This window comes from Cladophialophora carrionii (assembly GCF_000365165.1).
Source record: "Cladophialophora carrionii CBS 160.54 unplaced genomic scaffold supercont1.2, whole genome shotgun sequence".
Classification (NCBI taxonomy): Eukaryota; Fungi; Ascomycota; class Eurotiomycetes; order Chaetothyriales; family Herpotrichiellaceae; genus Cladophialophora; species Cladophialophora carrionii.
The window spans coordinates 2955366-2971143 of NW_008481827.1; the positions used below are offsets into that span (position 1 = coordinate 2955366).

Consider the following 15778-nt stretch of genomic DNA (forward strand, 5'->3'; position numbering starts at 1 on the left):
AAAGGTTGACGAAGAACACAAATGAAAAACCCATGCAAGAAGATCCTGGTGGCATCCTCGGGATCGGTAGTACGTTTGTCCGGTCATAACCGACCCAGCGCAGGTCCATACCGCAGTGCTACCCTCATGCAAGGTCACAAGCCCATACCCCAGTGCCGGAAATTGCACAGCCAATTTTGCTGTATTTCGTCGATGACAAGACGTCGGCGTGGCCTGTCTCGCCGTTCGAATGATCCCAACCCTGAGCAGCAGTACTGCAAATGCCGTTCAAGCCGGGGAGAGAGGGGATCTCGCACAGCCAGCCACCGACGTAGACGCTCTCGAAGTTATCGACAGAGCCGGGAGCCAACACCTGGGCAAAGGTGCCAGGGTTCAGTTGATGTTGCAAGCCGTTGGTGCTCTCGGTGCTGGTCTTGAGGGCATTAGCCTCAAGCGTGCTGTCCTGGGTGAAAGATGGGAGGCCACCAGCGGCACGCATTTTGGAAACGACGGCCATGTAGTTACCCTGACCGCCGGAAGCGCCGGTGTCGGCTGGGGCAGAGGTTGGGGTCGCAGAAGGAGCGGCCGGAGCCCAGCTGTCAGCAGGAGCAGACGTCTCCTCTGGAGCCTCGGCGGGTGTAGGGGTAGACTCTTCAGGGGTGGGCCGGTTGAAGAAGTTACCGTCGAAGGTGGGAGTGGCAGACACGACAACCTCAGCTGTCGTGGTTGTAGAGGTGGAGGTGGATGACGGGCTGGGGGCCGCATTCCAGTCCGTGGGTTGGGCATCATATGCCGTGACGGTCACCACCGAGTTGGGGTTGGGACGCTGCCACCATCTGTTGCCGCCACCCCTCCACTCACGTTTGTGGTGTGCTGCGGGCATGGCAACGACAGCGCCGGTGGCCAGAGCCATGACGGAGAGAGTCTTGACGAGCTGCATGTTTGCTGTTTTTGCGATTGAAAACGATGTGGTTCTTCGTCGTCTTGATGTATGAAGGAGCGTGATAGTTGGTCACAAGTTCGGCCTGTAAAGGAGCGTACGAGTGCAAGCTGGCGGTTGAGTCACAAATGAGTGTAGTGTATCCTCCGGGGATATAATGAGTGTGGTGACGTGAAGTCGTGGGCGTCGAAAGAGAGCGCAACGAAAGTCACAGACTTTGGATGTTCGGTGGACGTTATCAACCAACGACAAGAGGACGAGGAGGAAAGAAAGAAACGCGACCAGGAGATATAGCAGGCCCATTTTCGCATCGACTATTGCCCGCCCCCAGGGCTCCGCGTGAGCAATGAATGTGAAACAAACAATGGGCCCACCACCTTTGTCCTTCCCAGATTGTCGAGGCGTTGGATCGCCGAGGGCATGGGCCAGGCACGCCCAGCATTGGCTGAAAGTGGAGATCGGCATTCTTTGGGCCATCCACAAAGAGCCCAAGTCGAAAGGACGGGGAACAACGAGGCCAACAAAGGCAAGGGCGGACCGACGTCCGAACGCAGGGGATAGGGAGCAATCCTGGCGCCGGGCCTGCTCGGGCTGACCTGTTTCTGGCCAGTGGCGGCGGAGGTGACCTGGTCGAAGCTCTTTAAAATCACCATTGCGATGCCACATCATCATCTGATGCTGTGATAGCCGTTACAATCGCAATCCAGTCAGCCCGGGACTCACCTCTTTGCTGTCCGCTTCCAGCCAGTCTGTCCATGGGAGGCCTGTCTGTCGCAAGGATGGGTGAAGCCGGTGTCAATTGGCATGCTGAAGGCTTCAGCCCAATTTCTAAATGGAGATGGACGTTGGGAGGTGAAGGAGAACGGAGCGCGGCTAGAAGAGCCAAATCAACAACACTAGACCCGATGCGGCGCCAAGGCCAAACCTTATTGCTCCCGGTGTCCACCAGTTCCCCTGAAGCTTGCCCCCTTTGTTGACCTTCACGCTCTGCCGAGGAGCATCGCGAGTGGCCAGCCACCAGCCCCCATGATTACATTACGTAGAAGCGAGCAGGTAAGGCCGCAGGGTGGAAATTGCGGTCTTCCACTTCAGTCCGCCCAGTTCGCCATGTTCATGTCGCCTGTTCAGCCGTTGAGGAAGTTATATCATCGACGCGTCAGCAGCGGTGAGGGCGGAGACAACATCAATGAATCCAAGACCTCATCACTGAGCAGAAACGGTGACATGGAGCAATGTGGTCGTGGAGTACTGGGATGATTCTAGTTCAAGCCATACCACCAATTACCACATGTTGTGCTCAGCCTCATCTGGTTCAGCCTTCATCCACAGCCACGACCGGCGGGTTGGGATATTGTTGCTTCCCGCAAAGAGGATGCCAATACGGCGTTTTCGACAAAGCATGACTGTTTGGACTCCGCTGTGACAGAGGTGGTCGCAGGAGACAAACTTGATCTGTTGCGACTAAAGCATCTTCATTCTGAAAGGCGACCGACGCGCAGGAGAGCTTGGTCGGCAGTGGAACAAAACAACCAGGTATTGGCGTACTCGACCGGACCGATTTCATCAGGGCAAGAAGTGACGAGGTTTTCGATCCAGTCCTCGGGACTCGGTCGTCGAATGCAAGCACTTCGGAAAGACCGGCAGCGACTTCAAAACCAGCCCTCCTCCATGATTTCGGTCTCATCTGCCCGGTCTGGATCGCCATGGGCAAGCACGTACCAGCGCGTGCGGGGAGCCTCGGTCAACTGCAGTTGGAATTGAAATCACGGTGCTCCAATGCAAGCACTTCGAGTCGATGGTGACACGGGCTAGAGACCCCCAATGCGAGCTATCAACAAATCCAGAACGATCGAAAGGACAGTTTCTCATCCGTTGCTATAGAGGCACTTTCAACAGCGGTATGTGAAGGCATTCTGTGGCGCGTGCTCTGAGACAAGTCCTCAGCGACGAATCAAATGAACTTGAGACGACTGTGTATGCCGCATCTGCTGAGCCTGAGATGGCAAAAGTCCAGGCCGATAACCATCAAGCACGAGGCAAGGAGGGGTGAGACATGAACATACCAGTCATGAGTACTCGTACCAGTTACTCTGTACCTTACGGAGTACAGTATATCAATCAACCACGTGGACTGACCCGAATGAAGCTGAAACGAGTGACGGCTGAGGGCGCATACAGCGCTTGGCCGACGTAATCCACCATGAACTCGACCTCACATGTCCTGCAGGCCAGAACCATCTCGGACACGAGCACTGTAGGGAGTACACAGTACTTTCGCATCACATTGCATGCATTGCTTTTTCTTTTTCGGTATTGCCCTCCTGAGTCTTAGCCCCCAGTTCCGGCCCCTCGTGTCTCACTCTGCTACAACACAACAGTGAGAACAAGGCAAACTCGGACACACACTCGCCACTGCATACCATCTGTCTAACCGGAATGCCGACCTCAACGACATCTACACGAACGACATCGCGCGCCCAGGACGAAAAGACCGTCCGAGAATGGGGCTTCTCCCATGTCTTTACATGGACTGACGGGCCGTGAGTACTCCAGCCACAATCTTCCACACTCCACACTCCACACTGCACATATGACTACACAGAACGTTAGTACCTGCATAATGCACGCATGGCATGGCGCACGAAGCGAGCATGCACAGTCTTCGCAGCGTCGCGTGGTGGCAGCAGTGCATGAGATTACATTACATTGTTCCGGCCACAATCACCCTTCCTACTGTGCACGAGTACACCCATCGAGATCCATCCGACTCTAGATGGCGAATACCGTACCTTCATCTTCATCTCGCTGTTTTCCATCTCGCATGTTGAATCTCACATCTTCCATCTGCCATCTTCAATCCTCCATCTTCCATCTTCAAGCTTCCATCTTCGGTCACGCATCTGGCGTCTGGCATGCATGTAACATTCTCAATTTCTAACAAATTTATCCTGGTGCCCATGCACCCAGACACGCACACTACCCACCGCACTCGCACGGCGGGCTGACCACGCATCTCATCCGCAGCGGCTCCCTGACAATCACGTACCCGCAGGACGCCAACCCGACCAAGGAGACCTTCGGCGTGGGTGCGCGCATCGACGTCCCCGGCGGCAAAGTGCACGAAGTGTGGATGGGCGAGGAAGGTGAGTTGAGCAACAGTAATTTTGCACCGCGCGCGCGCACAAAAAAGGTCGTCTCACTCTAATTACATACCTACTAACTGTGGGAATAGGGTGTGAGTACGTTATTGGCGAGTGAGATGAGAGGTGAGAGGTGAGAGGCGAGATGCCTCAAAACGTTGGCTACGTCGTGTTGCTTGCATTACGTCTACTGTGTAGGCGGTACAATGCTGGATTGTACTTGTCGAACACGGCTAGCACGATTGTATAAGTGCTGCAGTACACGCGCCGGAATTCATGTCATGTATGCATGGTACGAGTAACATTTTACATTTGTTGGCTATGCTTCCACTAGATCAGTCAAACCCCGAGCCGTCCAAAACGAGCAGGGAAACGTGAAATACTGCATGGAGGAGCGCTCCGTACAGCCTCGTGCGACCCCCAGCTGTAGGGCTTAGTATGTTCTCTTGAACGGAGGAATGGCCTTGCACTCTTGCTCATCCAGGGTGTGGCCAACCACGGCTCTGTAGCCCAGCTCGACCTTGCCATGAGGCTTCTTCTGCCATGACAGCGTGTGCTTCATCCAGTTCTCGTCGTCACGCTCGGGATAATCTTCTCGGGCGTGGGCACCGCGTGATTCCTTGCGGTTTGCCGCCGAGACGGCTGTTTGCGTGCTGCAAACGTTGTCAGTTTCAAAAATCACCAAGTTGGTATTGTTTTGTACTCACGCGCAGGTCAAAAGGTTTCTCAGCTCGAGCGTCTCGACGAGATCCGAGTTCCAAATCATACTTCGGTCCTTGATACCGACGTCGGCGAACGTCTGATCGACCTCGTTGATCTTCTTGACGCCCTCGTCCAACGACTCTTGCGTCCTGAAGACGCTGACATCAGCCTGCATGACCTTTTGCATGGCCGATCGGATTTCGGCCGTGCTCTTGGGACCACTCGAGTTTCGGATCTGGTCGAGCACTTCAATCGACTCGGCACCCGCATCCGGAGCGATCTCCTTCTGGGTCTGGCCGGGCGAGAAGTTGTCGCGGATGGTATGGGAGACGGCACGACCGAAGACAATCAAGTCGAGGAGAGAGTTGGCGCCCAGCCGATTGGCTCCGTGGACGGACACGCAGGCAGCTTCACCGCAGGCAAACAGGCCGGGCACGACTTCATCTTTGCCTTGATCGTTGATGCGGAGGACTTCACCGGTATACTTGGTCGGGATCTGTGGAGCTCTGTTAGCGTGCTGATATCGTCGGGGAGATTGCAAAGAAACCCCCATTACATCACAGAGGGGGAATACTCACACCACCCATGTTGTAGTGCACCGTAGGCAAGACAGGGATCGGTTGCTTCGTGACATCCACACCGGAAAAGATGGACGCGGTCTCCGAGATACCGGGCAGTCGTTCGTGCAGGATTTCAGGCGGCAAGTGGCTGAGTTGCAGGTAGATGTGGTCCTTGTCAGGGCCGACGCCACGACCTTCGCGGATTTCCATCGTCATTGATCGCGACACGACGTCTCGAGAGGCCAGATCCTTGGCGGTAGGGGCATAACGTTCCATGAACCGTTCACCCTCGGAGTTGAGAAGGTAACCACCTTCGCCGCGAGAACCTTCGGTGATCAGACAGCCAGCACCGTAGATACCCGTGGGATGGAACTGGACGAATTCGAGATCCTGGTTGGGCAAACCGGCGCGAGCGACCATTGCCATACCGTCACCGGTACATGTGTGGGCTGATGTGCAGCTGAAGTAGGTACGACCGTAGCCACCAGTGGCCAGCACGGTGTTTTGCGCCTTGAATCTGTGCAGGGTGCCATCCTCCTGGTTGTAGGCGAGAACACCTTTACAGACGCCGTCCTCCATGATCAGATCCAATGCAAAGAACTCGATGAAGTAGTTGGTATTGTGGTTGAGCGACTGGCCGTACAGGGTGTGTAGGAGAGCGTGACCGGTTCGATCGGCGGCGGCGCAACATCGATATGCCTGTCCGCCCTTGCCGTATTTCTGGGACTGGCCACCAAAAGCACGCTGGTATATCTTGCCATCTTCTGTCCGCGAAAACGGGCATCCGTAACCTTCAAGTTCGATGACGGACCGGGGGGCTTCGCGGGTCATGTAGTGGATGGCGTCCTGGTCACCCAGCCAATCTGAACCTTTTACCTGCACGATCATGAGCGTCTAGGACATCTTCACAGGATGCAGCGACAACATACCGTATCGTACATGTGCTAGATTGGCAGAATACCGCAAAGTTAGCTTTCTTGAACATCCTTGACAACCACATATCTCGCGGGGGACCTGGATGTCCGAGTCCGGCCCTCGAGAGGCCACATGCAAGCACTTACCCATCTCCAGTCGTCTTCGTGCATGCTGTGCGTTCGTCAGTGCCGCCTCTGTCTCCGGAACGAGCCCACTCACTTTCCCAACGCGGCATTGATACCGCCCTGTGCCGCCACGGTGTGACTTCTCGTAGGAAAGAGCTTCGTTACGCATGCTGTGTTGAATCCAGCCTCCGCCAGACCGAAGGCAGCTCGGAGACCAGCACCACCGGCGCCCACGACCACGGCCTGCAACGTCGTCAGCCTGCACCTTCGCACCGTCTCATGCTAGCTGCTCACATCGTATTCGTGGTCGATAATGGCATAAGAACCACCAGTGGCAGTCAAGGGCGATTGTGCTTCCTTCGCTCGCAGAGGTTGAGAGGCGACCACTCGTGCTGTGTGAAATCTTAGCGTCTTCAATCGCCCAGCTGCTCATCATTGTGCAAATCCTACCGGCAGGTCTCGTCGAGGAAAATTGTCGTCTGCTCGTGGGTCGGAGAGGTCGCGTGAACTGGGCCATCGGAATCAGTACCGGATCGCCCCTCCAAAGCTCCGTCAGTCAAAGCGCACCTTGTGGCATGGAGCCAAGCTCCGCAGAATCCGAGACGAGCTCATCGTCGACGATGGCAATGCTTTCGACGTTCGACGTTCAGACAGGAACAGGTCGCGACGCAGCGTGGCGAGGCGGGGGGGCAAAAGAGCGCAGGGAGACGACGGAATGAAAGTCAAGTCAATTGACAATGATCCAAGACCAAGACCAAGATCCATGATGCGAGCTCAAGTCGCAGGTGGATCGACCGACCGACCGCGCCCGAGGCATCTTCCGACGCCGCCCACGAACCAATCACACGACGCCTATTTCTACAGCACCTGCGACAGAAGAGGGCGACGAGCCAGAAAACGGTGCGATGCTCTTATTGTGCAAAGGTGGTGCGAAGACTGACAGAATGCAGCAGCTCCGGGTGGATCTGACCTGATGCGTAGATACCATCTATTTACAAAGGCACCGCTGCAGCCTCACGCTCTGACCATCAACTTCCCCTTGCTCTTGACCATCCTCGCCAGCGTAAAACAGACGCCTCCTCCTAGCAACATTGTCGCGGCATATACTCTCGCGGCATCGTAATTCCCACCGTGCATCTCCACGATCGCACCCATAACCGGTGGGCCCACGAGCGAGGAACACGCAATGGCCAAGAACATGACGCCCATCCTCCCGCCGAACGACGTCAAGTCCTCCGTCAGACTGGCGACCACGGCAGGCGTGATGGCAATCACGGCTCCGGAGAAGAACCCGTACAGAACCGTGATGGCGAGCAGTGGACCGATCGTCCGGACGGGAATCCAGACGTAGACGAGCAGACTGGCCACGAAGAGGCTCGGCACCGCGACGTTGAACGGCCCCGTATAATCCGCCACGAAGCACGGGATCAATCTTCCTAGGATACTCGCCGCATTGAGCACGGGAAGGATATACTCCAGTGGGAATCCACCTGAGTCGAGGTCCGTCGATTTCGCCCACGACTCGACGTAGTTGTAGAAGCCGAAGAAGCCAAAGTACGTGATGAACTGCCCCACGACGTACAGTGCAAAGTCAAGTTGGCGGAGGGCGGGATATTCGACGAAGGGCGCCGGGCCTTTGGCCAGGCGACGCGGTGGGAGACGTTGACGGATGAGGACGTTGCTGACAAGTAGCGTGGCAAGGGAGATGAAGGCCAGGATGCGCAGGGACCAAGGGAACCCCAGCGTGCCGATGAGATGGCGGAGCGCGATAGGCAGGACGATGCCCGCGACGCTGGCCCCCGAACTCACGATCCCAACGGCGAGACCGCGCCGGCGCACGAACCACGTACTCGGCAGCCCGACCGAGGGGATCAGGAGCAAGCCCATGCCCAGACCGACGCAGAAACCTTGCGCCAGGAGTGCTTGGTAGAACTTGGTCACGAGGCTGGTCATGAAGAGGCCGAAGACGACGAGGATGGTCCCACTACCGACCATGTAGCGATGATAGCCGGCGTCGAACCACCGGCCCCCGAACGCCCCGCCCAGCAGGAGCAAGGTGTTTTGGATGGAGCCGATCCAGGAGATGAGTGATGGGTTCGCGTTGCCGCCATCCAAACCGGCGGATGAAGCATAGTAGGTCTGGAAGGAGCCGTAGGAGACGACGAGACCCCAGTTGTTGAACATCAGGAAGTGGCCCGCGATCACCTGCAGCCATGGCTGTAGACCAATATCTGGCGGCGGAATCGGACGCGCATTCGCTGATTGTTCTCCAATCTGGACTGGTTGTTCGTGCTCATTAGGAGAGTCAGATGGCGCCGGTGCGGTAGCAATCTGCTCGGTTGGACCTGAAAAGACTTCCTTGCGTCCATGATGTTGGCCTAGGCCAGGAGCACCGGCCTTCACCTCCTCCCGAACAGCTTGGGCGACACCGTGTCCTAACCAAGTCAGCAGCGTGCCACTGTGTGGTATCAAGTCCGGGGCTCTCAGCTTCTCGCATGCCACTGGACATCAAGATGCTGACCTACCTTCCTCGGGTTTCTCCCCCAGATAGACGGATGCGACGTTTGCGATCTCATCAGTCGGCATGCTCTAGATTTGAGCGAGGATGCAGGCCATGGACATGAGCAAGAGGGCGAGATACATATTGCATGGAATCACGCCTCGACGATTGACTTGCCTCGGATGGACTTATTGCGATCAAGTCACCGCTTACCACTTTGAGAGCACGGGAGAAAGTCCGGGGGAAATCCATTACCAAATGCAGGCCACAATCCGCAATGATGACAATATCAGGCCCATACCCTGGTGGAAGAGCATGAAGGGCGTATGAAGCCTTGCTAGATGAGGAGAAGGAGGTCGTTCTGCACGTCCGAGTGCCGAGGCAGACCCCGATTCCCGGCTTGAAGGACCTCCTCGGAGTGGCTGGTGAGTGATGTTCTAGGGATCAGCAGCGAGATGGGGAAGCTCGTGGGTAGAGGAGGAGATACATACCTATGTGTTGTGTGTTCCTGTCGGAAAGCCCCCTGACCATACTCCGTAGAGGGCAGCACCCTTCCCCAATGCCATACTAAACTCCTTATGTCCTTCTTCACCTCCCGATCCGTCTCCCCTCCAAGTCCCGCTTGCTAGCCATCTGTAACGTTAACTTTGGCGCACTATCAAAAGCCGCGGCACTGATGTAGATGATGGTGTTCGTCGAGATGCAAAACGTTCTAGATGTGGTCTTGAATTCGACGTCGGAGTATGAGTTGACTTTTCTGGCACTGTGGTTGTCATCAGTATGTGGGTGCTGGGCAGAAGGATCTGGCGAGGACCTGCATGTGAGTTACCGGCTCAAAGAGTCGCATAGTTCCAAGCTGCTCGTAATGGTTAGCATGCTTTCCTTTGCCGAATCTTGACGAAGAGCGGCGACAGCCTCTAAAAGGATTGAGCGCAGGTGTCGCGTCCTTGAGAGACGTACCATAAGGGCCAGACAACACGACAAGTGAGGATATCCCTCATTGCATTCCAGGCTCTCCATCTTCCTGTTTCCGATGATCTGGCTGATCTCCCTATACAGCCAGTCTTGCCATTCCGGGTACGTCTCGGACAACGCCAAAGCGTATGCCATGGTACTGTATTCGCCGGGGCATCGAAACCAGCCGACGTAAAGACAAAGAGGTTGCCCAGGACTTCCTCCTCCGAGAGGATCTGTGCGGTCTTGCTGGCGTTGTCCATCCCTAGGTCCGGCTGTCTTTCATCTTTGGGGAAGCTGTTAGACGCATGAGCAAGCTCATCAAGTTGTTCCACGGTTCGGAGCTGTCTTCTTGCATCTGCGTCTCGTTCTCAGGCATTTCCCTGGTATACAATGGGAACTCTTTCATCGCGTGACCAATGTGCTGCCCGAATGATGGAAAGCTGGGCAATGTGAGCATCCTCGCTGGCAGCGCGGACGCTTCAGCAATGCTACGATGCCGCCCATTTAACCTCCAAAAGCACGAACAAAAGCATCAATATGAACTGATCAGGAGCACGAGAATTCACTTTTCCACCATCATCTTCGGTCGCCTCCATATAGGTCAGTTGATGGCGATTTTCTTGCAGCCGCGCATAGTGTCATCGGTGATGTCTTTCCAGTCCTCCAGGTCGGAGGAAAGCATCCGATGTGCTTTTGGGATTGACCCGTCAAAGACTGACTCGCTGATCTTCTCGTTGACATTCGGCGCAATGGATTTGCGTTGGCGCGCTCCAGTCTCGCCATTGCTGGTGAGGAGACTGGGTTCAAAGATGTCCATGATCACGGCCGCCATGTCCATCTGTGGCGGGGAAGTCTTTGATCCGCTTGAGAACATCTGTGGCTACTTCCGGATCGAACAGGCTCAATCCAATAGATGCCCCAGTGACCAGGATGAACGGTCAACACGTAAGACTAGGTCTGAGACATGGGATGTTGTCTGGGTGACAAACACAGCTACGACTCACGACTTACAGCCGGCCCGTGTTTCTCGAAGATGGAGTACCCTCTGCGGAATTCCCGACCGTAAATGGCCGGGTCGACGGGCTCATAGTGTCATTCCTGAAGGAGTTTTCGGGCCAAAGGCTAGATGACGGGCACTGTGCATCAATCATATGAGAATGTAAGGGATCACAGGCAGGAATCTCGTTTGTAGACAGGTCCTGCGAGCTATGAGGTGATTTAGGTAGAAATGGTGGAGGCTCGAAGCGGCCGAGAGACGAAATGGTGCGAGAAGAACAGTGAGAAGGTCATGACAGGCGTCTCTGGGTTTTTATCCAGATATCAACCCGCAAACGTCTTTCCTCTCATGTGGGCGTGGGTCTAGGACTTCGATCTGAAGATCCTGACCCTTAGAAGTGTTGTTGGGTCGTTATTGTAGCATCGAGGTCAGGTATAATGCAGTCTGCGGGCCAGCATACTCCGCGTCCGAAACAACAAACTGCCTAGGTATTTGGTGGAGGTGTGGACAATTTGAGGATCGCTTTCGCAGGTACCGACCAGGGGTGATTGATCGAACCATTGAACATACTTGTACGGAGTACACTTTGAGGTTTTCGAGGGTGATTACGCGAATACATGCGAGGCCGAGCGATACAGGCATGGGGCCCCGCTGCTAGCTTTCAATGAGAAAGTGTTGGATACGGAACAGCTCGTCGACGAAAGGCGCTCCTGTTTACCTCGTTGATGGATTTAGTTTAGTGATAGGAGCAACAACCTGCTGGCTTTATTCCTGGTCCTACTCAGCATGGTGCCCCAGGAGGTATCACGGAAGCTCTTCGCTGGACAGAGTACGACAAGCAGCAGATGTATCGACCATCTTGACAGGTTCACACTGTTCGAGTCGACTTCCGACTATGCGTCCGGCTGCACGTGGGTTTTTCATTCAAGAGCCTCGCTATGCATGACTCGACTCACTTTTATCCCGACTCCCTAGACCAGATCCCCGTCCTCATAATCCATCATCGTGACAATGCGATGTCATCAATCCGTAGAATCATCTTGACCGTCTCAGCTGCCAACTCGATGGCGCTCGTGCTCACGAGGAGAGGCTGGAGCACTTTCTCGTCTGCAATATTCGTCTTGACGCCGCCACTCCGGATGCTGACTCCGGCATTCTTTTCTCCCATGTCATGTCGATGTCGTAGATCAGTCACCACTTTGATGCTGTTTAGACCTGCATTCTCAGCCAAAGTCGTGGGAATGACCTCCATCGCGTCTGCGAAAGCCTTCCAGCAGATGGCTTCCGTGCCGGTCAATTCTCTCGCCTGTTTGGCTAACTGGTGGGCTATCTCAACTTCTGGTGCTCCACCACCAGCAATCAGAGCCTTCTTCTTGACCAAACACCGGATGACGCACAGAGCATCGTGTATTGATCGCTCCGCCTCGTCGAGGACCAACGCGTTGGCGCCTCTAGCAATAATCGACACTGTTTGGTGTTGGGGTGATGCCGTCCGGATACCGGTGACCTTGACATATCGAGCCCCATTCGAACTGACTTCCTCCACCAGGTCTGCGCTGCCAAGTTTATCTTCTGAAAAGGTGTCGATGTTCGCGATGGGCTTGCATCCGGTGCTCTTGCACAGAAACTCGACCTCGTCTCGCTCGATGTCTTTGATGGCCATGATCTTCAGCCGCGACAGGAAATGTAATGACAAGTCGTTGACCGCATCTCTGAGAATGGATTTTTGGATGAATAGCACATTGCACTTGGCCTTCTGAATCTTCTTGACCATGTTGAGCAAATAGGTTCGTTCTTCCTTCAGGATCTTGTCCATCTGTCTGTAATCGTTGACCACAATTTGATTTTCCATGTCGGGCTTTGGAGGGCTGAGTTGGAACTGGATCAATGCGATCCTCGCCTTTTCTATCCTGGTTGGACCACCACCGCTCTTGATCACAGGTTGGTTGAGGACCAAGCCGTCAATCATTTCCGAGTCTTCGATAGTACCGCCAACCTTCTTCACGATCCTAATATTCCGTAGGTCCACATTCTCCGCAGTCTTTGGATCGATCGTCTTGAGCACCGAATCCACGGCCATCGGGCCAAGTAATCCGGAGTGTTGGGACACGATTTTCGAGGAGAGAGAGGTTGAGGCAGCCTGGAGAAGGGTGGTGCGGTCGGACAGGGAGATAGGTTGCGACATGTTTTCCAGAACTCTGACGGCGGCTTTGGACGCTCTTTGGAAAGACTCGGAAATGATGGTGGGATGGATGCCTTTGGCGAGTAGGCGGTCTGCGGCCCCAAGCAGACTGCCAGCAATGACCACTACAGAGGTCGTCCCGTCACCGGCCTCGACGTCTTGTGCATTACTCAGGTCGACCAGCATCTTCGCTGCGGGATGCATCACGCTCATGCTCTTCAACATTGTGCTGCCGTCGTTTGTGATCAAACTCTCGCCTTTGCCTGACTGGATCATTTTGTCCATCCCTCTAGGCCCTAGTGAAGTTCTGATCGCATCCGAGACTGCTCGCGCAGCCATGATATTGGCTGACCGCACAGCCATCGGCTTCTCTTTATCCTAAGAAACCAGTTAGTCGTGGACGAGTCTTTGCACTCAGAAACGTACCTTAAAGGCAGCATTGCCGCCGGCGTTGCCTTGAATCCCCAATGCAGCCGCCATGTTGGTGATACGTGGGCGAAAGGAAATGCCAGGTTGATTTCAGAAAGCACTCTTTTGCTCAACTCGACTGCATGCGCCAGGCACACGGAAATTTCGCTGAAAGTTGGAGAAGGGGAAAGTCACCGCAAGGCTGAAACTGCGGTGGATCATTTGAGCAGGTGAGCGTGGTGAGGCAAGGCTGCGTCAGGCACGGCGCGATGATGCATCCTGTGTCAACACCTCGCCATCCAATCAGTTCCGTACTCGTCTTCGCCTTCAGTACCGTCTGCATCTCCTTCCCTCCACTGCACATTACCTCCGAATTTTCGCTGCGTCAGCTCCCTTACCTTAGCCTCGCTCGCCTGATCCCTCATTCAACCCTGTTCGTCCACCCAACATGCCTAGCGCAACCGGCCAGAACTGGGAGAAGTACAAAAAGACATTCGCCGATGATGAAGAGCCGGAGAAGAAGATCACACCTCTGACAGACGAGTGCGTCCACTTCAATCCTGGCACGAAGGGCTTCTACTGACAGAATGAAGGGATATCCAAGTACTGAAGACCTATGGAGCTGCGCCTTATGCCGCTTCGTTGAAGAAGATTGAGAAGCAGATCAAGGAGAAGCAGGCGAGCATCAATGAGAAGATCGGTGTGAAGGTATGACACAATGTGTCTTCTGTGATAGGTAGTGCTCACATTTCTCAGGAGTCAGATACCGGCCTCGCGCCGCCCCATCTATGGGATGTCGCTGCCGACCGACAGCGGATGCAAGAAGAACAGCCCCTCCAAGTCGCTCGCTGTACGAAGATTATCCAGGACGAGAAGGACACCGAGAAGAGCAAATATGTCATCAATGTCAAGCAGATTGCAAAGTTTGTCGTCAATCTCGGAGAACGAGTCAGTCCCACAGATATCGAGGAGGGCATGCGCGTCGGTGTCGATCGACAGAAATACTCCATCATGCTTCCCTTACCTCCCAAGATCGATCCCAGCGTTACCATGATGACCGTGGAAGACAAGCCTGACGTCACCTACGGAGATGTTGGTGGTTGCAAAGAGCAGATCGAGAAGCTCCGAGAAGTCGTGGAAATGCCTCTGCTGTCACCAGAACGGTTCGTCAGCCTGGGAATCGATCCTCCCAAAGGCGCCCTACTATATGGCCCCCCTGGTACCGGCAAGACACTCTGCGCGCGAGCGGTGGCCAATCGAACAGATGCCACGTTCATCAGAGTCATCGGTTCCGAACTGGTCCAGAAGTACGTCGGCGAAGGCGCGAGAATGGTCCGAGAACTGTTCGAGATGGCTCGGACGAAGAAGGCTTGCATCATCTTCTTCGACGAAATTGACGCTATCGGCGGTGCTCGTTTCGACGACGGTGCTGGTGGCGACAACGAGGTGCAAAGAACCATGTTGGAGCTGATCACACAGTTGGACGGCTTCGACTCGAGAGGAAACATCAAGGTCATGTTCGCCACCAATCGGCCCTCGACGCTGGATCCTGCTCTGATGAGACCCGGTCGTATCGACAGGAAGATCGAATTCTCGTTACCCGATCTGGACGGCCGTGCCGGTATCCTGAGAATCCACGCCAAATCCATGTCAGTTGAACGGGACATCCGTTGGGAGCTCATTGCACGTCTGTGCCCCAATGCCACAGGTGCCGAGCTGAGGAGTGTGGCGACCGAGGCCGGCATGTTCGCCATCCGTGCCAGAAGAAAGGTGGCCACCGAGAAGGACTTCCTCGCCGCGGTCGACAAGGTCATCAAGGGCAACCTTAAATTCGGCTCAACCGCCGTGTACGCGCAGTACAATTAGAGGGATCGGAAAGGATCCTTTGTTTTTGTTTTCTAGCGTTTGCATTCTCGGAGGAGTCGGTCCCAGCCTGGGGCGCAAGACAAAGCTGCCCCGCTGCGCGTGTACTGTACCATAGACCCCAATAAACACTGGTGGCAGGATAAGAACGCTTCGGCGTGTTGTTCCTCCTCACTTCAGGCCAAGGAACTGGAACTGCTGAGTGACCCTGATGTGCCGTAACTACGTACCTGGTCTCCGAGATATTTCCGAGATACAGTGACCGCCCGGATCCAACCTTTCAGCAGTGTACTCCATACGAAGTGGCTGTGTACTGTAGCCCTCCTCGAGCAGTGTATTCGGTTCCTTGGAACATTGTCCACCTCGCTTAGAAACAGAAACCGTACCATGAGCATTTCATTTTACTTGTAGATAGACCTCACTCGTCGAGTGCCTTGAATGTACAGTACGGAGTGATTGAGTTCCACTCACACAAGTACAAGTAAGTACTCAGTACAGTCAACTACCAAA

General features: G+C 54.9%; 6 protein-coding genes across 6 annotated transcripts; 2 read left to right on the top strand and 4 right to left on the bottom strand.

Annotated features, from left to right (window-relative positions):
* Positions 1-124: 124 nt before the first annotated feature.
* G647_03136 (uncharacterized protein) lies at positions 125-919 on the bottom strand (the record flags this gene model as incomplete). The annotated part of the gene is made up of 2 exons (XM_008727482.1): positions 125-696; positions 805-919. The coding sequence occupies 2 exons, from the start codon at positions 917-919 to the stop codon at positions 125-127; spliced, it is 687 nt and encodes a 228-aa protein (XP_008725704.1).
* A 2436-nt stretch (positions 920-3355) lies between these two features.
* Positions 3356-4124, top strand: G647_03137 (uncharacterized protein; the record flags this gene model as incomplete). The annotated part of the gene is made up of 2 exons (XM_008727483.1): positions 3356-3459; positions 3887-4124. 2 exons carry the CDS (start codon positions 3356-3358, stop codon positions 4122-4124), a joined length of 342 nt encoding a protein of 113 aa, XP_008725705.1.
* Positions 4125-4492: 368 nt separating this feature from the next.
* G647_03138 (succinate dehydrogenase [ubiquinone] flavoprotein subunit, mitochondrial) lies at positions 4493-7126 on the bottom strand (the record flags this gene model as incomplete). Its single annotated transcript, XM_008727484.1, has 9 exons — positions 4493-4712; positions 4767-5257; positions 5340-6197; positions 6251-6265; positions 6383-6407; positions 6456-6604; positions 6656-6753; positions 6812-6869; positions 6929-7126. 9 exons carry the CDS (start codon positions 7124-7126, stop codon positions 4493-4495), a joined length of 2112 nt encoding a protein of 703 aa, XP_008725706.1.
* A 249-nt stretch (positions 7127-7375) lies between these two features.
* Positions 7376-8947, bottom strand: G647_03139 (uncharacterized protein; the record flags this gene model as incomplete). The annotated part of the gene is made up of 2 exons (XM_008727485.1): positions 7376-8796; positions 8887-8947. 2 exons carry the CDS (start codon positions 8945-8947, stop codon positions 7376-7378), a joined length of 1482 nt encoding a protein of 493 aa, XP_008725707.1.
* Positions 8948-11815: 2868 nt separating this feature from the next.
* On the bottom strand, positions 11816-13477 carry G647_03140 (T-complex protein 1 subunit delta; the record flags this gene model as incomplete). Its single annotated transcript, XM_008727486.1, has 2 exons — positions 11816-13375; positions 13424-13477. 2 exons carry the CDS (start codon positions 13475-13477, stop codon positions 11816-11818), a joined length of 1614 nt encoding a protein of 537 aa, XP_008725708.1.
* A 376-nt stretch (positions 13478-13853) lies between these two features.
* On the top strand, positions 13854-15271 carry G647_03141 (26S protease regulatory subunit 7; the record flags this gene model as incomplete). The annotated part of the gene is made up of 3 exons (XM_008727487.1): positions 13854-13948; positions 13999-14113; positions 14162-15271. The coding sequence occupies 3 exons, from the start codon at positions 13854-13856 to the stop codon at positions 15269-15271; spliced, it is 1320 nt and encodes a 439-aa protein (XP_008725709.1).
* Between the last annotated feature and the right edge of the window lie 507 nt (positions 15272-15778).